The sequence below is a fragment of the Cataglyphis hispanica genome, chromosome 7 (genome assembly GCF_021464435.1).
Source record: "Cataglyphis hispanica isolate Lineage 1 chromosome 7, ULB_Chis1_1.0, whole genome shotgun sequence".
Taxonomy (NCBI): Eukaryota; Metazoa; Arthropoda; class Insecta; order Hymenoptera; family Formicidae; genus Cataglyphis; species Cataglyphis hispanica.
The window spans coordinates 1,493,155-1,516,697 of record NC_065960.1 but is presented as its reverse complement, the minus strand read 5'-3'; the positions used below and the strand labels follow the sequence as shown (position 1 = coordinate 1,516,697).

The following is a 23,543-nucleotide window of genomic DNA, read 5'->3' as shown; positions in this document are numbered from 1 at the left end:
GGACAAGGCTAGGGATTGGCAGAGAAAGCGGTGGCGGGGAGTTTTCGAGAGTTTCAACGCGTCATCTGGAATCAGCTGTAACCTCCTAGCCATTTACTATTCCACACAATCGGTAAGATAATTTTTTACTATTTCGATGCATATTCGTGCAGCTTGAATAGAATGATATTGGAGATGGTGACAGATGGTGCCACAAAGCAATTTTTCATTCCTAAATTCACGCAATGTCGCATCGATATAATAAAGAGAATATTTGTGCGTGTGTTTGTTCAAGAATATATAATGTAACAAAAAAGATATGATTATAAGATATGTATTGATTACAAGGTATGATGTATCCATATATATAATGTTCATCGCGATGTTTTATAAGGAAAAGATTTTTCTATTATAGAAAATTTTTCTATTTTCTATTATAGAAAAATTTGTTTCTGCTTTTTCTCGTTCTCTTTCTTCGCGCGCGCGTTTCTTCTCTATTATTTTATAAAAAAGAAAAAAAAAAATTTATCGCGATGTCATAAAGCGAAAGGAATCATAGATAAATACAAAATAAAGATTTTTTTGTTTATTAAAGAGCAATCGATTATTTTGTATGTGTTCAATATCGTGTAAACAGGCAGACGTATTTTGATCGCGTATTCTTTTCTTGAGACCGCGCTCAACAAGTTAACCATGATTTTCGAAGGTTAACAAAGGCGAATTGTTTACCCGGCCGAAAAGACAAATAACACGTATGTCAAAACGGATGCTCTACGTTTGTTTTGTTTGTTATTGTTATAAGCTTTCAAAGTCTTAGATGAGCCGACTAATTTGAACTACACGCGTGTTTACAATTTTTTGGCGCACGATATATATATATATATATATATCTTATTATTAATTGATCTTTGGACAGAAATTTCGCGTCGAAAAAAGCGCAAGTAAAATTAGATAATGAAAACTAAATCAAATGCGTATAAAGTTATCAAAATTTAAAGCGTGTTTTATTTCTCGGTTTCCCTAAAGGAGATGAATGATATGTAGTAAGGATGGAGGTGTGTTATTAGATTCGTAGAAATTTATTTTATTTATTTATTACAGCGATTTTTTATTGCGATTATTTTATTATGAGACACTTGACAGAAGAAATCAAAATAAGCGTAATTATTAGCTTTTACTCTGATATTATTTACATTTCTGAATTCCTTAAAATCGTCTTAATTAAAAATTGTAAGACAAAGTAATATCATACATTTTTCAAGCAAACCCGATAGTTTTTTTTATTTCTCGGGTAAGTCATTGCCCTTTGCCGCGCGCGCGATAGCATTTTCTCGATTCCCCTTTCTTGATACATAGATAATGGAGTCGAAAAAGTATCAAACGTGACGCTGCGGTTTTTAGAGGCCATAGAATTACGCACAAGCCGCTTCGGTTCCAGGAATCTATAAAGTTCATGATTGCATGCGAAGTGAATGGCGGGCGCCAAAACATCCACGCGAAACACATATACATATACATGCGAGCAGCTAAGTTTGCGAATACGGATAGATTAACTCTCGTTCGGTCCCGCCCTATTAAAAAAATGCTTTCTCTCTTTTTATCAATCTTAACTTTTGTTCGACTAATAGAAATGGGAAGGAAGAAAGGAAATCCTTTGTGTTGGACATGGCGGTATAAATTCGTCTCAAGATTATGAGAAATAAAAGTGAAAACTTAAAAATTTAAAGCAAATGAACGAAGCAAACGCAAATGAAATACAGATAAATATCGCAAAAAGGTCATTTTGATTTTTAGATACATAATGGATAGAATCCTGAATCGTGTGCGCTTGAAATCACGTTGCGAACTTCTAGTTTCTGAAATATATCATTTCAAAATGTTCTACTTTTTAAGCACCTAAAAATAACATACCTCTTTATTCACTATAATATATATGAAAATTAAAATAATCGGTTAAATGTAACTTTTCCTTAAGTATTTACCAAAATGCATTATGCGTATACTGGAATTTCTTTCAGTTTCTTCATAGGAGATTTTGCGAATCTTTATGAAATTAATTAATCGGTGAACTTTATCGTATAAGTAAACTATTCGAGCGATTTAACGACTGCTGACTGAATGATTAATTATCATGAGTCGGCTTCTTTTTATGAGATATAAATCTCATCTGACATTCATTTTTGATGAGTCTTTTATTATTCACACATTAATACGTCTTTTTTGAACTACACGATTTTTTCTTTTGGAAAATTTTAGATTTTTTTTTATTCCGAAAAAAGTGAAAAAATGATACTAATAAAGAGATTAAGAAGAGAGAAATCGATAGTAAGACTAGAAGAGTTTAAGGAGAAAGAAGAGGTCGCGCTCAATTTACTCAGAATTCATGTTACGCGATATTACATAATTATCCAGTAATTGACAATGACATATTGGATTGCAGTGGATGGAAAATTAAACTTAAAGATGCGCGATGTTTCTTATCATCATTCGATTGTCAATTGCGTAGATATTTACATGAATAGGTATTGTTTTATTAATTGGCTGCAAGATGTCAAGAAAAGATAACGTTTGCAGAAAACATTACAATATTATATAACTTGCGTAATACGAATCCCTCTTGCTTAATCGTTAATTAAAGAAACTCAATAATTATAGAAATTGTGCAAGTACGAGGCGCGGAAATGCTGCGGTTTGCGCATCACAAATATTATCGATGCTTACATATTTATTATCGATTATCGAGCTTTTCGTATTGATTTATTAGTTCTGATATTGTATCTACACTGCGATTACTTTTATTCGAGACGCTTTTACTTTGTTTTATCTCTTTTAGAGTAATGAGGTTTCGGTTTTCTCGTGGGAAGAACTTTTACTAAGGAAAATTATATAACGCGTCTGACGCGATTTGTAAGATTTTTGCAAGAAAATTGGTATTTTAAAAAATTCTAAATATATTATATCGATTTGAAAGCAATACACAAAGAGCGTAAATGATCCTAGTGTACAGCTTACGACTTACAATCAAATTGGACAGTTGTAAACGTTAGATATATGTTTCTTTTTATTCCCAAATTAATTTAACATATTATACATACATTTTTTCTAATTACAATTAAGGATAAATATATCATTTGACATTACTCTTTTAGACGAATTCATAAATGAAAATATGTCTATATCGAAAGCTTAAATAGAAACTTGAATATTATGTTCTTATTATAATTTTATCATTTGATCGATTTTTTGCACATTTGCCACAAATGTAGCAGACGTCAATCAAATAATCTTTAATATAAAAAAAAAGATTTACCTTTGAAATTCATGTAAATAACGTCGATGATATATTAGAACCGTGCGACTAATTAAATCTCTTAAAAACGCTTTGAAGCCGTCGGGGCTCTTTTTGCCCTCTCATAGAAGAGTAATATGTATTTGTCTCTTGACGCGTCTTTTAAGCGATGTCTCAATTTTCCTCGCAAACAATGAATAGCGGTAACGAACAAACATCTTTTGATAGCAGCATGTAACATGCCTAAAAAATCTAACGACGTCGCGGGAATTTAACATAGGAATTATAAAGTTGACACGCAAGTTTTGTAATTTCTGCCGGATGAGAGGAGAGAGAGAGAGAGAGAGAGAGAGAGAGAGAGAGACAAATTAATTCTTCTTGAAGAGATATTCTTCGCTCATCAAGCGCATATCTGCGAAAGATATTTGTGAAAGTTTGGAAACAAGGAAGTCATGCTCTCCGAATGCACTTATTTATCGATATTTTTGAAACAATTCTATTGTCGTAATCTTATCTAATGTCCTGATTTTCTCGAGTCGAGATTTTACTCTTATTTTCAATCTAAATTTTCTTATGTTTCAAAGATTCCAAAAAATTTTGACAAGTTTAATTTGTACAGGATGATTTATTAAATGCATGGTAATATTATTGAGGATGAATGTACACACTAAAATAAATAAGAAATGTTATTTAAACATAGATCGTACCATGATTCTGAGTTATGAAATTAAAAAAAATGCTCAAAGTGTCAGTCTTGTGTTTCAACATATGCTATGATGTGCCTTTATATAATAATAGAGTTCCTCATTGAAAAATTGTTTAAATTGTTTTGAATCCATTTTGTATCTTTTCTTGCAAGTCATGAATATTACTAATTTATATAGTATATATAATAGATTTTAAATGATCGCAAAATTAAAAGTTTAATGGGTTTACGTCAGAGATTGTGACCATGCTATTTATCTCGTCCTATCTCATCGATCTGGGAAAATAAATTGTTTAAAAAATATTTGATTTGCAACAGAAGAGCATCCTCGAGCATTTTCTTTAATCTTCCATAACTTAGAAACTACGCTATAAACAACTTATGCTAAAATAACAAATTTCTTATCTGTTTAGTGTGTACATTTATTTCCTGAAATATTACCGTGCATCTATAAATCATTCGGCATAAAAATTGAATTTTTATTTTGTATTTTAAACAATAAAATAAACGCTTTGTTTACTGTCTACTTAGAGATTTAAAAAAACAGGAGCCTTTGACAAAATTATAGGTTAAACAGTTTGATTTAACTACTTAAAATATCAAAGTTGATGTTAGATTGAAAATTAGAATTGGAAGTAAAATTTTGATTTAGTAAAAATGTACGGCAAAATAAAATATATGACATTAATAAATAATTAAAGTGTACAAAAAATCATCCAGATCCATCTATTTTATATAAAAAAGATATGCAATTTAATTTAAACTTATTTCCATTTGGATTTACGGAAAACCATTTGGAAAGTAGAACAAAATTATCAAGAATTTATCAAAAATTATCACTAAAAATTAAGAGGAAAGTTTAAAAAATGACAGATTTAAAAGTTTATATATAATAATTTTGCAACATATATAATACTTTAAATATACGATTCAATTTTACGGTTATACCAAGGGTGTACATTTATAAAACAATCTACCTCAGAGTACAATTATATGGTTCGACGCGCATATGATAAAAACAAGCCAGTGCTTCTCTTTGAATGCTTTCTCAATAATTATGATAAAAATTGTTCAAACGATGTTTTATTAATCAGATTGCAAGCGTTAATTTCTAAAATGCCTGCCGGCGATCGTAGCGAATCGAGAACAGGATGAACAAATGCTTTGAGAAGTTATATTCATCATTATGAAGATAAACGTCTCTATATAACGATCTCGATCTGATGAGTATTACTGAATTATACAAGCTTTCAACATTAGGAACGGAGGCGCCGCAAAGTCTATCTCCCGTTTTCGCCATCGATATTCGACCCTTATCTATATTATTTCTTAAAATATTAAAAAAATAATATTTAAAAAAAATATATAATATTTAAAAAAAATTAAATAGTAGCATAGAAAATTTAAAGCATAAAAATGGAATTATAATTACATTTACTTATAATTATACAATCTATAATTATACATAATTATATAGTGTAATTTACTGAGTTAACTTGGGACGTTAATATCTAAACTAACTTTCCGTGCCGAAATTTTTCTTCTGTTTTTGATCTCAATTTTCAGTTAACTATCTATTTATTCCATTGATTGAAATAATTAGTTTAATGAAGCGTATTAAAAATAATTTATGCAATGAAGCGTAATAAAGATAAGTTATGCGTTTTTAAACAATCTTGATTATATATAATTTTCATATTTTTAATAATAATTATAATGTAAATTATAATGCAGCTTCTATACTTCTATGGATGTATAGAAGCTTACATTAATAAATAATGCATTATATCGCAATATGCTTTATTGACAAAATTATGTTATTTATATATTTGCGAATGCACACAAATAGACTTACATATTTAATTAATTAAAAGTAGTTCGGGATTTGATTCGTGAACATATCTATTGAAATAATCAATATACCGATAAAAACATATATTGCATAATTTATTTTTATCCTGATTTTCTTTACAACATAATGTCGTTATAAAAGATATGTCCAAAAATTGTCCCATCATTTTCGAGGAATATACAACAATATAAATTATATATATATATATATAGCGCGTCTTTTTCCGGAATTGCATTGTTCCTCAAGTAGTTTCGCACTCATTGTACGTACCACTTGTCAGAGTATACACTTATCTGAACTACTTTTTATTCCGACACGAGGAAACGATGTAGACAAACTGTGGAAATAAATCGATCTTTCGCATTGCATCGACCCTTGCCAAGTTTCGCATGCGCTTTTTAATACAAGCGTCGCGAATTGATCCTCGCGGTTGAACGAACACATCGAAATTTTGAGACCATTGTAAGGATCCTCTTCGAGGACAACCAAAGATAACCAGAACATTATTATTGAGAGATCACGATTGTTTCCGGATTTCATTCTTATTCCGGTGGGGATGAAGACACATTTACACAATATAAAAGTCTAAGCTTTTAAATAATATGTCACATATGTTATATATGATGTTGATCAAAAATTAAAAAAGAAACGAGCGCGCTTTTCCTTTGGATTTCTCGCGTACGTTGTGAAATCAACGTTTGCTTATATGTGCATACATACAAATCTTATAAGCAGCGGCAAAAGATTTTCGGAAGAATTGTAAGAATCATCTTTTATGCTTCGCAAATCACGTCGATATCTCGAAATATACTCTTGCTGCATGGGAGTGCATCATTCGTGGCGTCTTAATTGCAGCTATATATTTTTGTATGTTGCTTTCGTAGCGATAAAATGTACTGATAATTTTAAACAGATCGATGTTTTGATCTATTCTGATTTTTGCACTGCAATTTCATGATTGCATCTGGGCAATATGTATATCATGAGTTTGATTCCGATAAATAAGATATATCATTAATTTTACATTAACGGAATTGAAAACATTTAAAATTTTTAAAAATATTTGATTACATTTTTTTATATTTTCTCTTTTTTGAGATAAATAGAAGAAGAAAATAAATACACATAAAATTATGAAGATGTTAGAGAAGAAGCTTATATAAAAAAAAAATTATTTTGAAAGAAGAAAAATCTTTTAAAAATCCGCGTTTTTTTTCTATTATATAATATTTTCTATTTTATAAAATATACATAGCTTAGCTTTTTATATTATAAAATATTATAAATATTTTTATTTTTTATAAAAAACAGTAAAAGAATATAAAGAATTAAAATCTTAGAGTAATTAAAAAATAACTATCTCGATGAAAGGTTTTTTGAGTACATGAAGGACGTGCACATACACATAGGATATCCTATAATAATCGTTCGTGTCATCTTTCGTGTGCGAGTAGAGTGAGTTAAATCGAGTAGGAAAATCTAGTGTTTTACAATGTTCGCAATAATTAAGAACTTAATTAAAAAAAAAAATCAATTTATTCTCACAAATATAAGTGCAACAAGAAGAGGCAACTCATTGTTATGCGGTTATGCTAAGCACAATAATTAAAGACTTCATTATTAATTTCTTTTCATCGCATATCTTATAACCGTATAATGGCGTAAGCTGTACGCGCTTATATTCGCGTGAATTATTTTTTAAATTAAGGGGATCCTTAAGGTCTGTTTTACCGATCAAAACGCGAATATTAAGTTAAAGTGCATAATCTTTTTGTTTATTATAAATATCGATAAATCCTTTTCCATAATTAAAATATATATATAATAACGTACTCGGGTAGATATGATTTCATAAAAAAAGTGAAAAAAAATTACAAAATTACAGTTTAGTTATCGGCTTCTGCCGTCAACATTTATTTAATACAAAAAATTTGTAATCTGCACGTGCCTAATCAGTAACAATCCGACTTGGCATTTCATCAAAGAGTATCAGTGAAACTTAGAGAAATGAGTTTAGAAGCTTTATAAAAAAGTTAATGCAATCTAAAATTTTCGTGCATATGTGTGTGTGCGAGATCGAGGCTGAAGAGTAAAACAGAGCAGTAGATTAGTTGCGTGATGTCGCGATAGACAGAGGTGCAATCTTACATGACAAAGACAGATATATTCATACTATCTTCGTCTCTTTTATGTGTGTAGAGCAAAATTCATATATGTAGAGTACGCATACATTAACATTATTGCAGTTTCTCTATCTTTCTTTTTCAATCATACTCTGTCTCTTTCTAATCGCTCGCTCACTATGTACGTATCGTTTTATGCTTCTCGCATATTCACTTATACGTTCACTTACGCTTCTCTCTCTCTCTCTCTCTCTCTCTCTCTTCTTTTGTTCATTTATTATTCTTTCATTCCCATTATTATACTTTTATATTTGTTCAACATTTATTCTTCTATTTTATTCTTATTTTTCTACACGTAAATAAATAAATAAATTTATGTATTTTTATTTTATACAACATAAATGAGATATACAATACAAGTTATTTTCTTTTTTTATTTTATTATAGTTAAGTTATAGTTATTTAGTTATTATTATAGTTATTATTATAGTTATAGTTATTATTATAGTTGTTATATATAGTTATTATAGTTTTTATTTTATTATCAATTATTAGATGCACGAATCACAGGCGATCATATAAATCGTAAGTTATAAAATAAAAGCTATTAAATTTTAGAAAATACTGCTAAAAAAATTGATAACAATTTTTATTATTATTTGATATTTCCAGAATTATTCCTTTGCAAAATTTGAATTTGGGAACACCTATATAACATATGTGTAATATACAAAGATAATACAGTTATTATTAATTATACAGAATAATCCATAATATACATATAAATAATTAATTTTATATAATTTTTTCGTAAAATAGAAATAATATTTTTGTTTTTATGAAATTAATTTAATAATATAAAAATAATGTTTTTATATTATAAATGTTTCGGTCATAGAATATTAATTTATAAAGATAAACATTTATAAAGATTAGTTTTCATTTTCATTATTACGCGATATCTATAGCAATTAGTATGTAAGTATGTATGCATCAGGCAGTAAGTCAGCTGTACGCACACACATACATGCGACAGACGCACGCGATCGTATCAGTGCGTGGCAGGCTCAGTCTCAGTTTGTCGCGTGTCTTGTTCATACGCGTAACAAGAGATTATCGCGTATTATTATAGCACGTTACTACACGTTGAAATTTTTTTTTTGTGTACTATTTTTAATATATGATGTGCGGGAACGCAATGAGACGCAAATATAATGAGAAAAGCTTGCCTCTTTTATTATATTAGTATTTTAAAATACTAGTTACAGGTACAGTAGTTAATTAGCCAGAGGCGATCAATTCGTGAGCTGATTGTTTTTTCATATCAAATGCGTTTTGCATGTGCGCTTTGATTAAATAATAAATGGAGCATCTTTAGCATGAGCGCATAACAATAAACATAAAAAAATTGATTGGTTCATTTTCTTATGCATACATTTGTGGACCAATCAATTTCTTTATGTTTATGGTTATGCGCTTATGCAAAAGTGTGTGCTCCTCGCTTAAATGCCAGAGGCGATCAATTCGTGTGCTGGTTATTTCACACAAGATGCAATTTGCATGTGTGTAAAATAAATGATAAAAACGATGATAAATATTTATTATCGTATTCATAAAACTTATGATATGCAAAAAAATATTAAGAGAAAATCTCAATGCGAGGATTATCTTTATTGCAGAGACAAAAAGAATATATGGTTGTGTCTCACAAGAATAGGCGATGGATGGGCCTACTCTTTATTTACAATATTCAAGATATTCGAATATTCAATATTCAAAATATTGTAAATTCATTATTTTATCGCGATTGAGATAAATATATAATGTATTGTAAATGTTTGCAAATTTATACTACAAATACATAAACATTTACATATATATATCAATTCTATATATATATATATATATATATATATATATATATATATATTTTATACATATATAAAATATTATGTATATGTATATACGTGTATAATATATTATATATATGTATACATAAACGTGTATATATAAAAATGTGGACACAAATGTCCAAATGGTATTTCTCTTAAAAAATATATAGAAGAGTACACGTTATTATGTAAGCAATATTCAAATTGTGTTCGATGCAATAAAGACACGCATATATATTTTAATATCACACGCTTAGATATGTTTGGATACATATGCTAGACGATAAATAAAGCAGTAAAAATATATTGTAATATTCTCATTTGAATATATATATGGAACACAATGCAAAATAATATATGGAACACAATAATATATGGAACACATATATGGAATAATATATGGAACACAATGCAAAAATTGCATCTTCTATTATGCATGTTTAAATTAATTGAATACTATCGATAATAGCGGAACTATAAATGCCGGTATTATCGGCAATTTTAGTTACGTTTAGATGAGGGCGCTAACCCATCGGAGTTCGCCAGTCACTTAAGGATCCCCTTAATTCCTTAATAATTATTGCGAGAATTGTAAAATTGCAAACGAGAAGTGATACAGTTCAAATATTTTGTGAATATAGATATCTAAATATTAAAAATATTTATAAGTGCAAAGGAAAAAGAGATGTACAAAATTTTGTTAGATGAGATAAAGTAGCTTCTTTTACTTCAGGACTGAAATTATAAATAAAACCATTGCTGTTTTTAGCTGTATTTCCAAATTTTAATTGCAAGAATCGAAAATATTAAAGTCAAATCAGTGAAATGTTATGTCTTTTCATCAAAAAGAAATTATGTAGTAATTAAATTAAAAGAATATACCTAGATTTTCGATCGCGCATTTGAACAAACAAAAATTGCAAAGGTATGTATCATCATTTATAACGCGAAGAATGCATGATAAAAATTGTCTGATATCTTATAAGATTATTATTTACGATCAATTTGTACTAAAGTACCTCCGCCTTCGCAACTGCAACAGACATCATCTCTTCTCCTTGGCTGCGATTTTCATTCAGTTTCGAACAAAATTCATCCCCTCTTTTCGTTTTCTTTTTCTCTTCCTCTCTCTCTCTCTCTCTCTCTCTATCTCTCTCATATTTTCTGGGTGGAGATTGCGGCGAACGATGACGTAATAAGGATACGAGGCCAGGATACGCACTCTCTGACGAGCAGAGGAGGAACGCGTTCATCCACTGGCGACGGTGGTGGTGGATGCGTGGCGCCCACCAGAGAGAGCCGATCCGTTCTTGCTCTCGCACGACAAACGAAGAACGAAGAGGGATAGAGGGGACAGGGGGTTGAGAGAGCGGTATAAATGTAGCTCGCGCAAGTTCCACCAATCATTCGCCCTCTGACCTCGAAACTCTTGGAGCTCTTTCGCCTCTCTTCAATTACTTGGCGGTATCCGAGAAACGTACGCTGCTACCAGCCGTACGTACGCTACCACTTCGAGCAGCGTCCCTCGTGAAGAAGAGGAGGAAGCGGTACCAAAGGACGGAACAGACGCGGGACCAGTACTATCGTGGTTACACAGCGACGGGCAGTAGAACGAAAGGTTCCCTTATCAACAAGATGACGATCGTGAGTATCCTTCGCTTTTCTTTTCATTCGCTTTGTCTTTCTTTGCTCACAATGTGAAACAGCGGGGATGATACGCAGTTTACACAGTTTTGTAGATTTGAATCAAGATTTGATTCCGCCTTCCGGAGATTTTCAGTGCATCGCGAACGCAATTTTTATTTTATTTCAATTTTATTTTTGTTTAAGTACAATAAAGCAAGAAGGGATTTATAAAATAAAAAATTAAGTAAAATCACAAAAAATATATTTCACATCTCTCGAAAACGAGGAAGACAAAATTAGTTTGCAAATTTGAAAGTTTTTTTTTTTTTTATTTAACTTATTAACAAAAGGGATATAAAATAATTTATTTATACATCTGTGTATTTGAAAAACCACTAACATATTTTCTGAAGTATTGCAATTGTAATTCTTGATCGAATACGCTTGAATAGTAACTATAACTGTCTATTGTTAATATGATATATAAATACATAAAGAATAATATGATATATAAAAACATGAAGAAAAGTATACATGTAATTAATAATAAAAAGAAAATTTGGAACGGGCGGTGTAGAAAACCAGCGGTGAAGACTGTCAGCAAAAACAATCGCGACAATAACAGACAACAGTCGAGTGCGACAAAACATTAAGTTTTTTATAGTTACGTGTTTATGGAAAATTACTCGATCGATGATTGCGTTAGTAAATGCAAATTATACGACATTTGTTTGCGCGTTTTATTTCGTTCGTTCGTGGGTTCTAGTTTTTACATCCGGAAAAGTGTAATCGAAACCGGAGACGGGAAAGTACCATCCTCGTTTTCCACCGATGCACCGCTACGATCGCGATAACAGCAGCACATATACGAGAAAAGACATCTCCGTGAAATTTTCCGAATTACCGTTCTCCGAGACTCCAGTCCAATGATGACGAGTAAATCGATCGGAGCTCCGAATTACTCTTATGAGAGAAAGTATTTTTCGATAAAATATAAAAATTGTTTTCACTTTTCTATATCGAGAGTATTTCTCAATAATAGATAAAAATGTTTTTGCTTTTCGAACTCGGGTAAATTCTTCGCAATGACGTATTATTTGTTTAAATATCTGTTTACGTTGCAATGGAGGACGTGGTATGTTGAAATGAAAATTTCTCCATAGTGCATTTTTGACGCATACTTGTTAGACTGACATTCGTAAATAATTAAAATATACTGTGACAGAAATACTTTAATTACGTGTATGATCTTTTCAAATTAAACGCGTGCACTTTTTCGGCTTGTTTTGGTTTAAATATTTCTTTGCGTTACACATGCACATTTGCAACCAGAAAGAAAAAGAGATACATATATTAAAATAGTTTTATCACAAAGTTTTCGATACTTTTTTTGAGAATTGTATCATGTCAAAGGGAGAGCTTGACATGAAATGGATGTTGATCGGGTGAGACTTATGACAATATACGTCAAATGCGTTCGCAGCAACAGTTTTTCGAATAGATGCGCTTGACATGTCATCGTTACTTTAGCAATGTGTCCCGTGGTAACCGAAATGTCACATTTCATCGACCATTGCAAATCTATTAAATTCGGTTAAAAACTACATATCATCGGCCAATATACATAGTAAAAAAGGAATTAGAAAAAATATATTATTTATAATTGTAATTGAGAAACTTTTGAAAAATATATGATAAAAGAGGGTGCATATAGATTTGCATGAATGTATATGCAGGGTACTTTATAATATGTGAGTCTTATGAATGCAGTTTTATGAATGCATGAATAAATGTTTAGAAGTTAACGGAAATCATTTTAAACATTTACTAAAATTAATAAATTTATTGCATTTAGAATACGATAATTTAAAAAAAAATTATTGCAAGTGATACTTCGAGTCTTCTTCTGTCAATCCATACGTATTATTATTAATAATACTTTTAATAAAAGATATATTAAAGCAATTTACTTATAATAATGAAAATCGAGAGAGAAATCGTCTTCTGAACATTTATTAATTAAATTAATTATTTATCTATAATATTGTCGAGAGAGATAGCCATTAATATTTCTCGAACATTAGCAATATAGATCCAGTGTATTTATTGCAAAAATCTTTTTTTATCGTTTGTATTTTTTTGGCCGCATATGGGGTGACACATGAGTTAGTTTTGCGAGTTAATATCGCGTATGTATTTATTTCCGGAACGAGCTATATCAAAGGGCAAATGTAAGCGTTGCGGAGATGCTGGAGACATTATGTCTAGTCCGAGTAGTCGCCAGAGAGTGCATAAAGTTTCTTTGCTCGCTGCCAGTTAGTGGACGTGTATATATATACCGTGAATGAGAGATTTTACGAGAAGTGCTTTCGTTATTTTCTCTCTACAATATACTAAGTATTCTTTTACGAGAATAATTCCTCGGACGCATTAATCTCCCCTAATCGTAGAATATTTCTTTCGCGATACATTAGTGGTACGAAATTATATACCGGTTAAATGATTACAATAGATTTCGGCGCGCGCGATAAAAGACAATGATGTATATAGTACAATAAATAAAACTAAATTAATCTGATCTTGCGATGTTACGTGATGTAATATTAGTCGACATCTTATCTCGGCCATGAAATAAAAAGAGACAAAAGACAACTCTTAAGGGACGTTACTTAAGAAAATATCGAAATGACGATTCGACTGACCGACTTTTAAGGGAAAACAATCGGATTGAAGCGAACATAAGATACCCCAGCCAGAGAAACCGTCTTTTCTCAAGATAATCCTACCACGTTGCCTGTATAAAGCTCGACGATAATCCGCGGGATAATCCTACGACGAGACCCGTCGAAGGACAATGGATTCGCGCGGGTAACCCTTTATCGCGACCCGCAATCGCGAGTCTCGACGAGCGAAAGACGGGGAGATACGTCGCTCGACAATTAATGAATTAGGTACTGCGTGAGATAAAAGACTCTGTATCCACGACTCCGATCGCGTCGCCGATAATATCTATAGAAAAATGAATCAAGGGATTGGAAAATCGGCAGCGATCGAAGGATACGGAAGCGACCGGGAGGAAGCGTAGGAGGGGATGCTGTGCTTTTTGTGTGCCACCAGACGGAGAGACGCCACGACGTCCCATATCCGAGAGACGAGCGTAACCACGCGACGGTTCTCTCTCGTTGCCCCCCCTTTATCCCCAACTGTGGGGATGTTTCGCACCCCGTCGCTCATCTCATCCCGCTTCTCCATGCTGTTTTTTCTCTCTGAATCTCGCTCTCTTTTTTTCACCCTCCATTTCATTAAATGTTGCTGTTTGTTCCTTCCTGTTTCGCCTCGTTTCCCTCGATGGCGTCTCGGCGCGTCTCAAAAACGCGTATCATTAACTTATCAATGAAACTGCGATATCGAACAAACGAGCGAATCTATCGCGCAATTACGCGGCTGAATCGTGTCGTAATCGTTTATCAGTGTCGAAAGAAATCAACGTTTTCCTTCCTCCGGGAGGGAACATTGAACGTCGCGAAAACTTTGCGAATTATGATCGCAAAAACATGCGTGGGCATGAATTTTATCGTGTTGATCCTTTTCTCTCTCTTTCCTTTTCTTCTCTTTATACGCGACGGGATGCAAAATGCCAGATGCCGTGCACATTCTTTTGCAAAAAGATAGAGTTATCAAACACAGCTTCTACTTTTCCCTCCCTTCTTTGTCTCTTCTCTACTTTCGCAAATATGGAAAATATAAAGTTGGATTCGAAATACAGAATTGATTGAGTTTTCGATATTTTAGAGTGAATATGCAGGACATTCTGAGAAGAGTATCTTAGATATTGATTCTTTGTAGCCAGTTTCCGTCCAAGCAAAATGACAACCAGAGATAATAATTTGTTGCGGTTTTTCAATCTTTTGCATAAAATTTCTTGAACGAGAAAGAATATGTCGAATGCAATCTCTATTTCTTTTGTTCTTCTCATTGTTTTATTTTTAGCATAAAATTAGTTTTAAATTTGTCAAAGAATCTTTTTAAAAGAATTCTTTTCGGTAGACACTTTGTATTAGATAATAATTTTATCTATGTTTTTTTTATGCTAATATTTAATCGTCGTAATGTAATACACAGATTACATAAAGAAAACACATCGTATGCAATTGTAATAATTTTTACAAGTACAATTGCATCACGCGACAAATATCTAATCCATTATCATTTGGAACACATCACGAATAAACATCTGTGAAACGCTTAAATTCATTTAAGGAAGAAAATGTTATTCTCAAAGACGAAATACGGGGAGAGAATTTATTTCTCTCGAACTGAGAAAAAGAAAGAGAGAAAGAGAGAGAGAGAGAGAGAGAGAGAGAGAGAGAGAGAGAAAGAGAGATAAACCGCCATCACGAAGACGAGCATAATAGTCTCATAAATTACACCGCATAGCAAAATAACATCGAATAGGATAACACGCATCGTGAAAAAAGATGTAATTGAATTTATGTACCGTAAAAGAGCCTCTTAACGTGACGTAAAAGGCGGCATTCAATAATACGCGGCGAATAAGTCTGCAAGTCGATCGAAATTGTATCTCAATTTTCGCGTACATGACACTTCGCTTTACAAATCCACTTTTACAGATCGTTTGTAGCCTACTGCCATTAGCGTACACAAACAGTGGATGATGCTTTTGCAAAAACAACGAGTGCGATCCACCGACCTTGGTAATTGATATCGCCCCGCGAAGAAATAATAAAAAGAGGGTGAACGAAAAAGCATCGTGAAAAGCGAACGTCCTGTATATACATCTATTCGATATTGAAGTCTATAGATAACGAAAGACGCGCTCTGATAAAATATATATAATCATTGGGCTAAAATTGACTGTTGTGCTAATTTATACTCGTAAGAGAAAAATCAATATGAGCATATTTTGAGATTGAAGCGATTAAAAGATTGTTTCTTTTTTTTCTCTGTATCGTATGTAGTAAAATACTAATAATAATTTTATTGAGTGCACAAAAAGCAAAACGTACAAAATATAAAAATATAAAAAAGAAAGATGCTGCGCTGCAATAGGCAAAGCGATATTGCCTTTATACATGCCTATTATATTTTATTTTTAATCTAAAAAGCTAGGGATAAGAATAATTACAAACAGATTGCACGTTAGATACACAATATCAATTGAAGTGAAAAATAATATAAAGAGAAGCAGCTTATCGAAGAATGAGAAAGAAGGGAGAGCGAATTAAATGTCAATTGCTGTTAGGAAAACATATAGAGAAGTTTTCTAAACTGTTAACAGACACCAAGCTCTTAAGAATAGAATTTTTGTTCTGCTCTGTAAAAGCAGATAAATACAAATTGACAAAAGTTTTCCATTTTAAAGTTCTTGTTGATGTCCGTGCTTTTGTGAGATTCACCGTTTATGCTTCTTATCGTCACAAAGATATATATATTATTGTGTATGTATATACAATTTGCTCAAATACTTCATACAAATCATTCTATTATAGTTTGTATATGTTTGTAATGTATTTGATCAGATAATCTTTTAGTGATACTTAATTAAATGACTGCGCTTGTACTTAATTTGCTGCGATTTAATTAAGAACAAATATGTAGGGAACTGAATTTACATCACGTTTTTTTTATAAATGCTTCTTATTACACATTATATGATTATTGCATATATTTATTAATATCGCGACGGAAAACGCAGTATCATATCACAATAAGATAATCGCAATAAGGTAATCATCAGCCAATATTTCATATTTAAGATTATTTTGCTTGTACATATTGATTTATTATTTAATAAAACATAATCGGTACAATCAAGTAAATTGATGACGATAAATCGTGAAAACACATAACAGATAATTAATGCATAGAGACGTATCATATTTTTTTAGATAATAACAACGGTATCCCGCTGATGTAAATATCAATTTTCGTATGATGATTATACTGTAGAAGTTATTATTAGTTTATGATCATATTTCAATCCATTTAATAATTGTAATTACCGCTTGGTCAAATATCGAAACATAAATTATTCCCCGATGTAAAAAGATATATACTGTGGGTTTATTGTGACCTATAAAGAACAAATATCACGAAATCCCACACTGTTCTCTACAGAATTGTAAAATGTCTCACAAATGAAGCAAACAAGACTGCGGTGTTTTTAAAAAACCCGAATATGTCCTGCAGTCGGATTAACAAGGATGAGTGGTCAACCACTCAACATCGTGTCATATAAACGAAGAAGGATGCGAGTTAATTTGATTAAGGGGCTATCCATACGACGTTGTTTAATAATTAACACGGACCGAAATGTCGCGAATATCGTAATCATGTCTCGGAATAGTTCGTATCTGTCTTTGTTTACGCGCGTGTACTTGTACGCTTCAATACGCGGCATTTTTTTAATGTATGTGTGTTATCCTTTGACAATTTTCCAATTACGATGATATCTACGAAACTAATTATACAATAGATAACATATTATATATTCAATAATTATATATATATATATATATATATATATATATATATAATTTTTATAATATGTTTTTATATTGTATAATTATTATAATATTTACATATAAAAATATAAATCTTTATACATATATATATAATTTATTATATATATATATAATCGCAATCTTTCTTAAGCGAAAGAAACGCTTTCTGATATGTCACGTAATCGACTCGATCGTTGAGTTACAGAAACAATAATCCTCATTAAACACGCAGAAATCCATTTGCATTATTCCGCAATTACGATAGCCGCCAATTAACTAAAATCAGCCGTGTGCGACAATTATCGTCGTACGATCTGCTCGGCCGCCGGCGCTGCCTATTTCGATTAAGTGAACCCTTTGATATTCTTTGTATTAATAAATGACTCTCTTGTGGGTGGAGCAATATTTCCACATATCTTCATATACATACATGTATCAGGACACAAAAAAGAACAATGAAAAACTTTTGTATCATTTTCAAACATATTAATTTACAAAGAATAGTCTCAAAATATACAAAAAACGAAGTAAATTGTTCTTAAGTTCTTAGAAATTCATTGAGTGGGCATTTTTTATGAGTTATTAAATTTTTTTTTCTGTAATTTTCTCTCCGTTTTGTCATACAATTTTCTTTGACTATTTGGTCAACAGACTTTCGTCACGAAATATACAATCATACGGTTTTTTTTATTTTATATTAATTAATTTTGATTCACATAACTTTTTTATAAATGTAATGTGCATTTTATATGAAAATAATTATTTTTGAACATGTATGTGCGAAATGGGGCTTAAATACCTTGCAGTATGAAATACATTGGTCGTTACGTCTATCAGGATCATATAGTGCTCTGTTGCGTAGCCGTGGGAAAGATACCCGGAAGCGACATTAAGAATTATCTCGCTTATCGGGATATTGTTCGAGCTAAATCGCTAGATTAGAACGAAACTTCTCATGCGATAACAATTGACCGAGAACTTTCAAATACGCTTCGTACCCTATGCGTAGCCTACGTAAAGATATATAATACTATTCATCGATTACAATCAGTTTGGATATCGAATGTATGAGAGTAATTCGTGTATAAATCGTGTAATTTAATTATAAAGTTATCTTAATTCATTAATTGATAGAACAAGAAAAGTTTAGCCGTATATTCGAACGCAGTAAAAAAAAAGATTCTTTTCTTCTCCGCGTTTTCCACGATTGCTTGATATTTCTTATAAATGCGTCTTTTATAATTAATCCACATCTTTTTATATATTAAAATATGGTTGTTCGATTTAAAATTTTCGTGCTTATTACGATAAAAAGATGTAAATTATTCATTGTACCGAGAAGAGAGTTATTGTTTTCCTTTTTTTTCAAATTACTTGACGGCGAAAGAAAATATATTTTTTTTTTGCGACAGAGTATACGCATTTCGTAATCGTCAAAAATATACGTTGGTTCGAAATCCGGAAGAAATGTGCGCGCTTGAGAAATTCCATTGTCAGATTCGGATAAGGTCACGGGAGGGAATTAATACGCGAGAGAGCCGCTCGCGTAAGATGCATCGGATCACTGTATAAAACCGAATATCGGAGAATATAATATGAGACGGTGATCTTTATATGCGGCGGGATTTTCTTTTTTTTGGGAGGGGGAGGGAGGAATGAAGAAAAAATCTCATTCTTGTATTCTAAAAACGCTCTTACGAGGATGTCTCTTTATGACGTGTGCGCTACGTGATCGGTGCGTTCAACTTCGTTCAATCACGCTGAGGATCGATAATAACGCGGATTCAGGACCGATGGGGAGTAAATGTATTAAAATAAATAAACGATAACTATCGCACACGCAAAAGTTCCAAATGAATTCCTGCTTATGAGCAATTCTTGCCGGCGGAGAGAAGACAATTTTTATCACGTCGCGTCGCACCTAGAATCTCGATTCGTCTTTCCAAGCATCATTAATCTGGTGGTAAATCTGTAGTTTCACCTGAGAAATTTGAGAAGAGCAAAATTAAACGATTACGTAAGAAAGAAACGTTCACTTTTTACATTGCCATGCGAATGCTGTTTTTAAAATAAGATCAGCTTTTTTAAATGAAAGAAATAATAATAAGATATTATAATCTATTTCTTTTTTTTAGAAATATATATAGCGCTTTCGATAGTTTTTAATGCGATTGGTTTAAAATAAAAAAAAATTTAAAGTTTGTTTTTATTATAATCGGGAATATTTGTGTTCAAATTCTTAATTACGATGATGTTTTATGAATTTTTATAATTACATACATTTTTTTAACAAAGAAAGATGAAATTTTTTCTAAGTTTATTTCATATTTTTATATTAATATTTATATTATGATAAAAATTTTTATTATAAGAGATATTCGAGAAGTCTATCTTTTTTTCTTCTTTTCTCACTTTCTCTCTCTCTCTCTCTCTCTTTTCTTTCTTATATTAAGGGCTTAAGAAATTATAATTGATATGATAATAAATAACAAAATAAAATAATTTTATCGTGAAATTTTACGATCAGGCGAATTATTCTGTTATGTAAACGGATTAAAATCGCCCACATTTTCACACCATCATCATATTAAGCGCAGTTGATATCGTTTGAATATATGATATTGGATATTGCATACAAATTATTAGATCGTATTTATACCTCGTCATTATATTAGATAAATGAAACTCAAAATTAGACAGCTTGTTCGCTATGTGAAACGCAAACGCGATATCCCTCGAAATTCATGTATCGACTTTTCCCCTTTGTAAACGAACGTGAAAAATCGAGCGAGGACACAGATAATGCACGGAACTCTGTAAATTGGCCGACACGAATGGAGGTGTTGCCGTCGTTTTTCGCCGCATCAGCAAATAAATAGCGACGGGGATGTCGAGATGGTGGTCAAACGAGGTGACCTTTCGTTAGGACGAGTACTATCCATTGTTCGCTCGCGTAAAGATAAGGATATCTCCGGACATCTCGAAGCAAAAGATCGCAGTATTTCATCACGACGATACTCCTTTTGCGCATTTTCGATTCTTTTCACATCTTCCTTCGTACGACGATGTTGTCAATTTGATGTTAATTTCGATCTAGTTAAAATCGACTTAGTCTTGACCTCCGCACTTTGCGTTATAAGCTTATTAGGAGCTCATTAATTAAAATTTCATTGACATCTTTGCGCAAATTTTTCTTTGCACTCTCTCGATTATCTTTACGTAGTGACGCGGGCACATTCGTCTCAATAGATAAGTAACAATTTAAAAATTATTAATAAACGAAAAAGAATTGAAGAAAAGGGGAGGAGGGAATTTGAAGCGAAATGAAATTGATTTTTTTACAAAAAGATGATGTAATTTTTACATATAATTAAATAAAATTATGTAATCTCTTAATTTCCGCATTTCAGACATTTGTACAACGATGCATAATCATCTTCACCATTGTCGTGTGCTACTATCAGTCTTGGGTCAGCGCAGTGGACTGCGAGTAAGCTTTGTATTTTTTTTTTTTTATGTTATTGAAGAAAACGAAAAATGGCATAGAATAAATTGTGATTGCGTTATTACAGGAAACATCCGTATGACATTTCCTGCCGAGGTTCACAGTTAAGGAAACGTTTGCTACCATTGCCTATCATGCGCACCATAAACTGCGATGAGACTGATTGCAGCAAGCTTCCTAGAATGAAATTCTTGATCGCAATTCTCGATGACGTAAGTAAAATCGTTATCGAGATATGTCAATAACATGACAAAAATATTTTCAGAAAGTTTAATTTAATCGCTTTCCTGATTTAATTGATGTATTTTGCAAATATTTGTCATGTTTCTCCATTAAAAAATTAGTTTGATAGTTCTCTCATTTTTATTTTATAATATCAATAATTATAACTGTTATATAATAGCAAGAAGAAGAATAAATTAGTGAATAAAATTTGCGGAAATCTAAAATTATTAAAATTTGAATAGATCCATTATTCAAGATCGACATGGACAAATTAATGAGTTTTTCGTTTGTTTTAGAATCCCAGAGACGTCTATCAAGCTGCGCCTTTACCTCTTCATTCGAAGAAGAAGCTGGCGCAGGTCGATCAACAGGATGTGTATATGGACTATTAATTCGGCGATTGCAGGATTATGCCCTGCAAAGAGATAACCGACCGATTGACTACTTTCCAGACAAATCACTCTCGTCCGTTCGATTACCTTTTATTACATTATCCGGCCTAATTACAACGTGTTTTTCTTGATTCTATCCCCAATAGATCTTTTTCTCTCTTCTTCCTTACTTCTTGCAAATTTGATGAAGCGAAAAAAAATCAAAATGCGCGTGTGCACGCTTGTTGTTCCAGCACCTTGACTTCTCGATAATAAATATCTTGACTAGCATGGAAAAAGAAAGGCCAGTTTACTATCTTGTAGAATGGACACACGCAACACGATTACGTTTCATAATTTTTTAATTTTCTTTCAGTATTCATTCTTATATTTATATTTTTAAATATAGTATAAATTTTAAATATAGAAATATTAACACTCTTTAGAAATATATATATACATATATATAGCGCATTGAATATTCTAATTTTTACTAAACTTTACAGAAATTAATCGCGAAGAAAGTGTGTTTACATTTACTCGTCTTCAATTCTTACTTTTTTACGCAATAATATATTTTAGCTCGTCTTGTACACATCTACCGATGAAGAAATGGAGCAAAATGTTATTTCACGAATTATTTGAATTATTCTTCCGATTGTTCCGCAAATATACTCTTGCGTTAAAAGGACTAGAAATCAGTGGATCAATTTCTTTTGGATCCATAATTATGTGTGCATAAGATCGTTATGCAAACGGCAAATCAAGTTCTTGTACATAAAAAAAAGAGAGATGTTAAAACAATGTTATGTGTGATGTTTCAGAATGTTTCATCTACATTTCAAATAAAATATATGTACATACATACTTGATAAGAAAAAGGCTTCTTATATATTATATTATATACTTTCAGTGCAACAACTAATCACGTGTATTAATCGTATCGTACAATAAACTTTAATTATGTCATCGATACATTTATTGTTTTAGAGATTTTGGAAAAATGAGATGTTTATATACGATGTATATATATTTACCCCGGCTGTTATAATCATTATTATGTTATCGCATAATTTTTTTATTAGTTTATTTCTGCAACAAATCTATATAGATTAAACGAATTAATTGATAAAAAATCATTGTGTATAAAAGATATTTTATGAGTTCTCATGAATAAGAGATCTTGCGCATACATAACATTTTACTTATCCATTACCAGGTTTTTACCTACAAATAAATAATATTAATATATTCTGTATATTAATTTATATTAAAACACAAAATTGATAGATTATAAACATAAACATAACCTACAACGCAAATCTATATTTAACCGTCGCACTTTATTACATCACGCCGTTTTGCGCATGCGCGACGTTTTTCACCGGAGTCCTGAGCCCTGAAGCGGGGAACACACACTTTTGCATAAGCCATAAGTATAAGGAAATTGA

General features: G+C 31.4%; 1 protein-coding gene across 2 annotated transcripts; it reads left to right on the top strand.

The window, feature by feature from the left end:
- The first annotated feature begins 6 nt into the window (after window positions 1-6).
- LOC126850943 (uncharacterized) lies at window positions 7-22,973 on the top strand. Of its 2 annotated transcripts, none has more exons than XM_050594434.1 (5): window positions 7-112; window positions 11,016-11,485; window positions 21,402-21,481; window positions 21,564-21,708; window positions 22,018-22,973. In XM_050594434.1, exons 2-5 carry the CDS (start codon window positions 11,477-11,479, stop codon window positions 22,111-22,113), a joined length of 330 nt encoding a protein of 109 aa, XP_050450391.1. In that variant the 5' UTR covers window positions 7-112; window positions 11,016-11,476; the 3' UTR covers window positions 22,114-22,973. The 2 variants fall into 2 exon arrangements, with proteins under 2 accessions (XP_050450391.1, XP_050450392.1); XM_050594435.1 differs by lacking the exon at window positions 7-112 and adding an exon at window positions 9,203-9,217.
- Window positions 22,974-23,543: the final 570 nt, after the last annotated feature.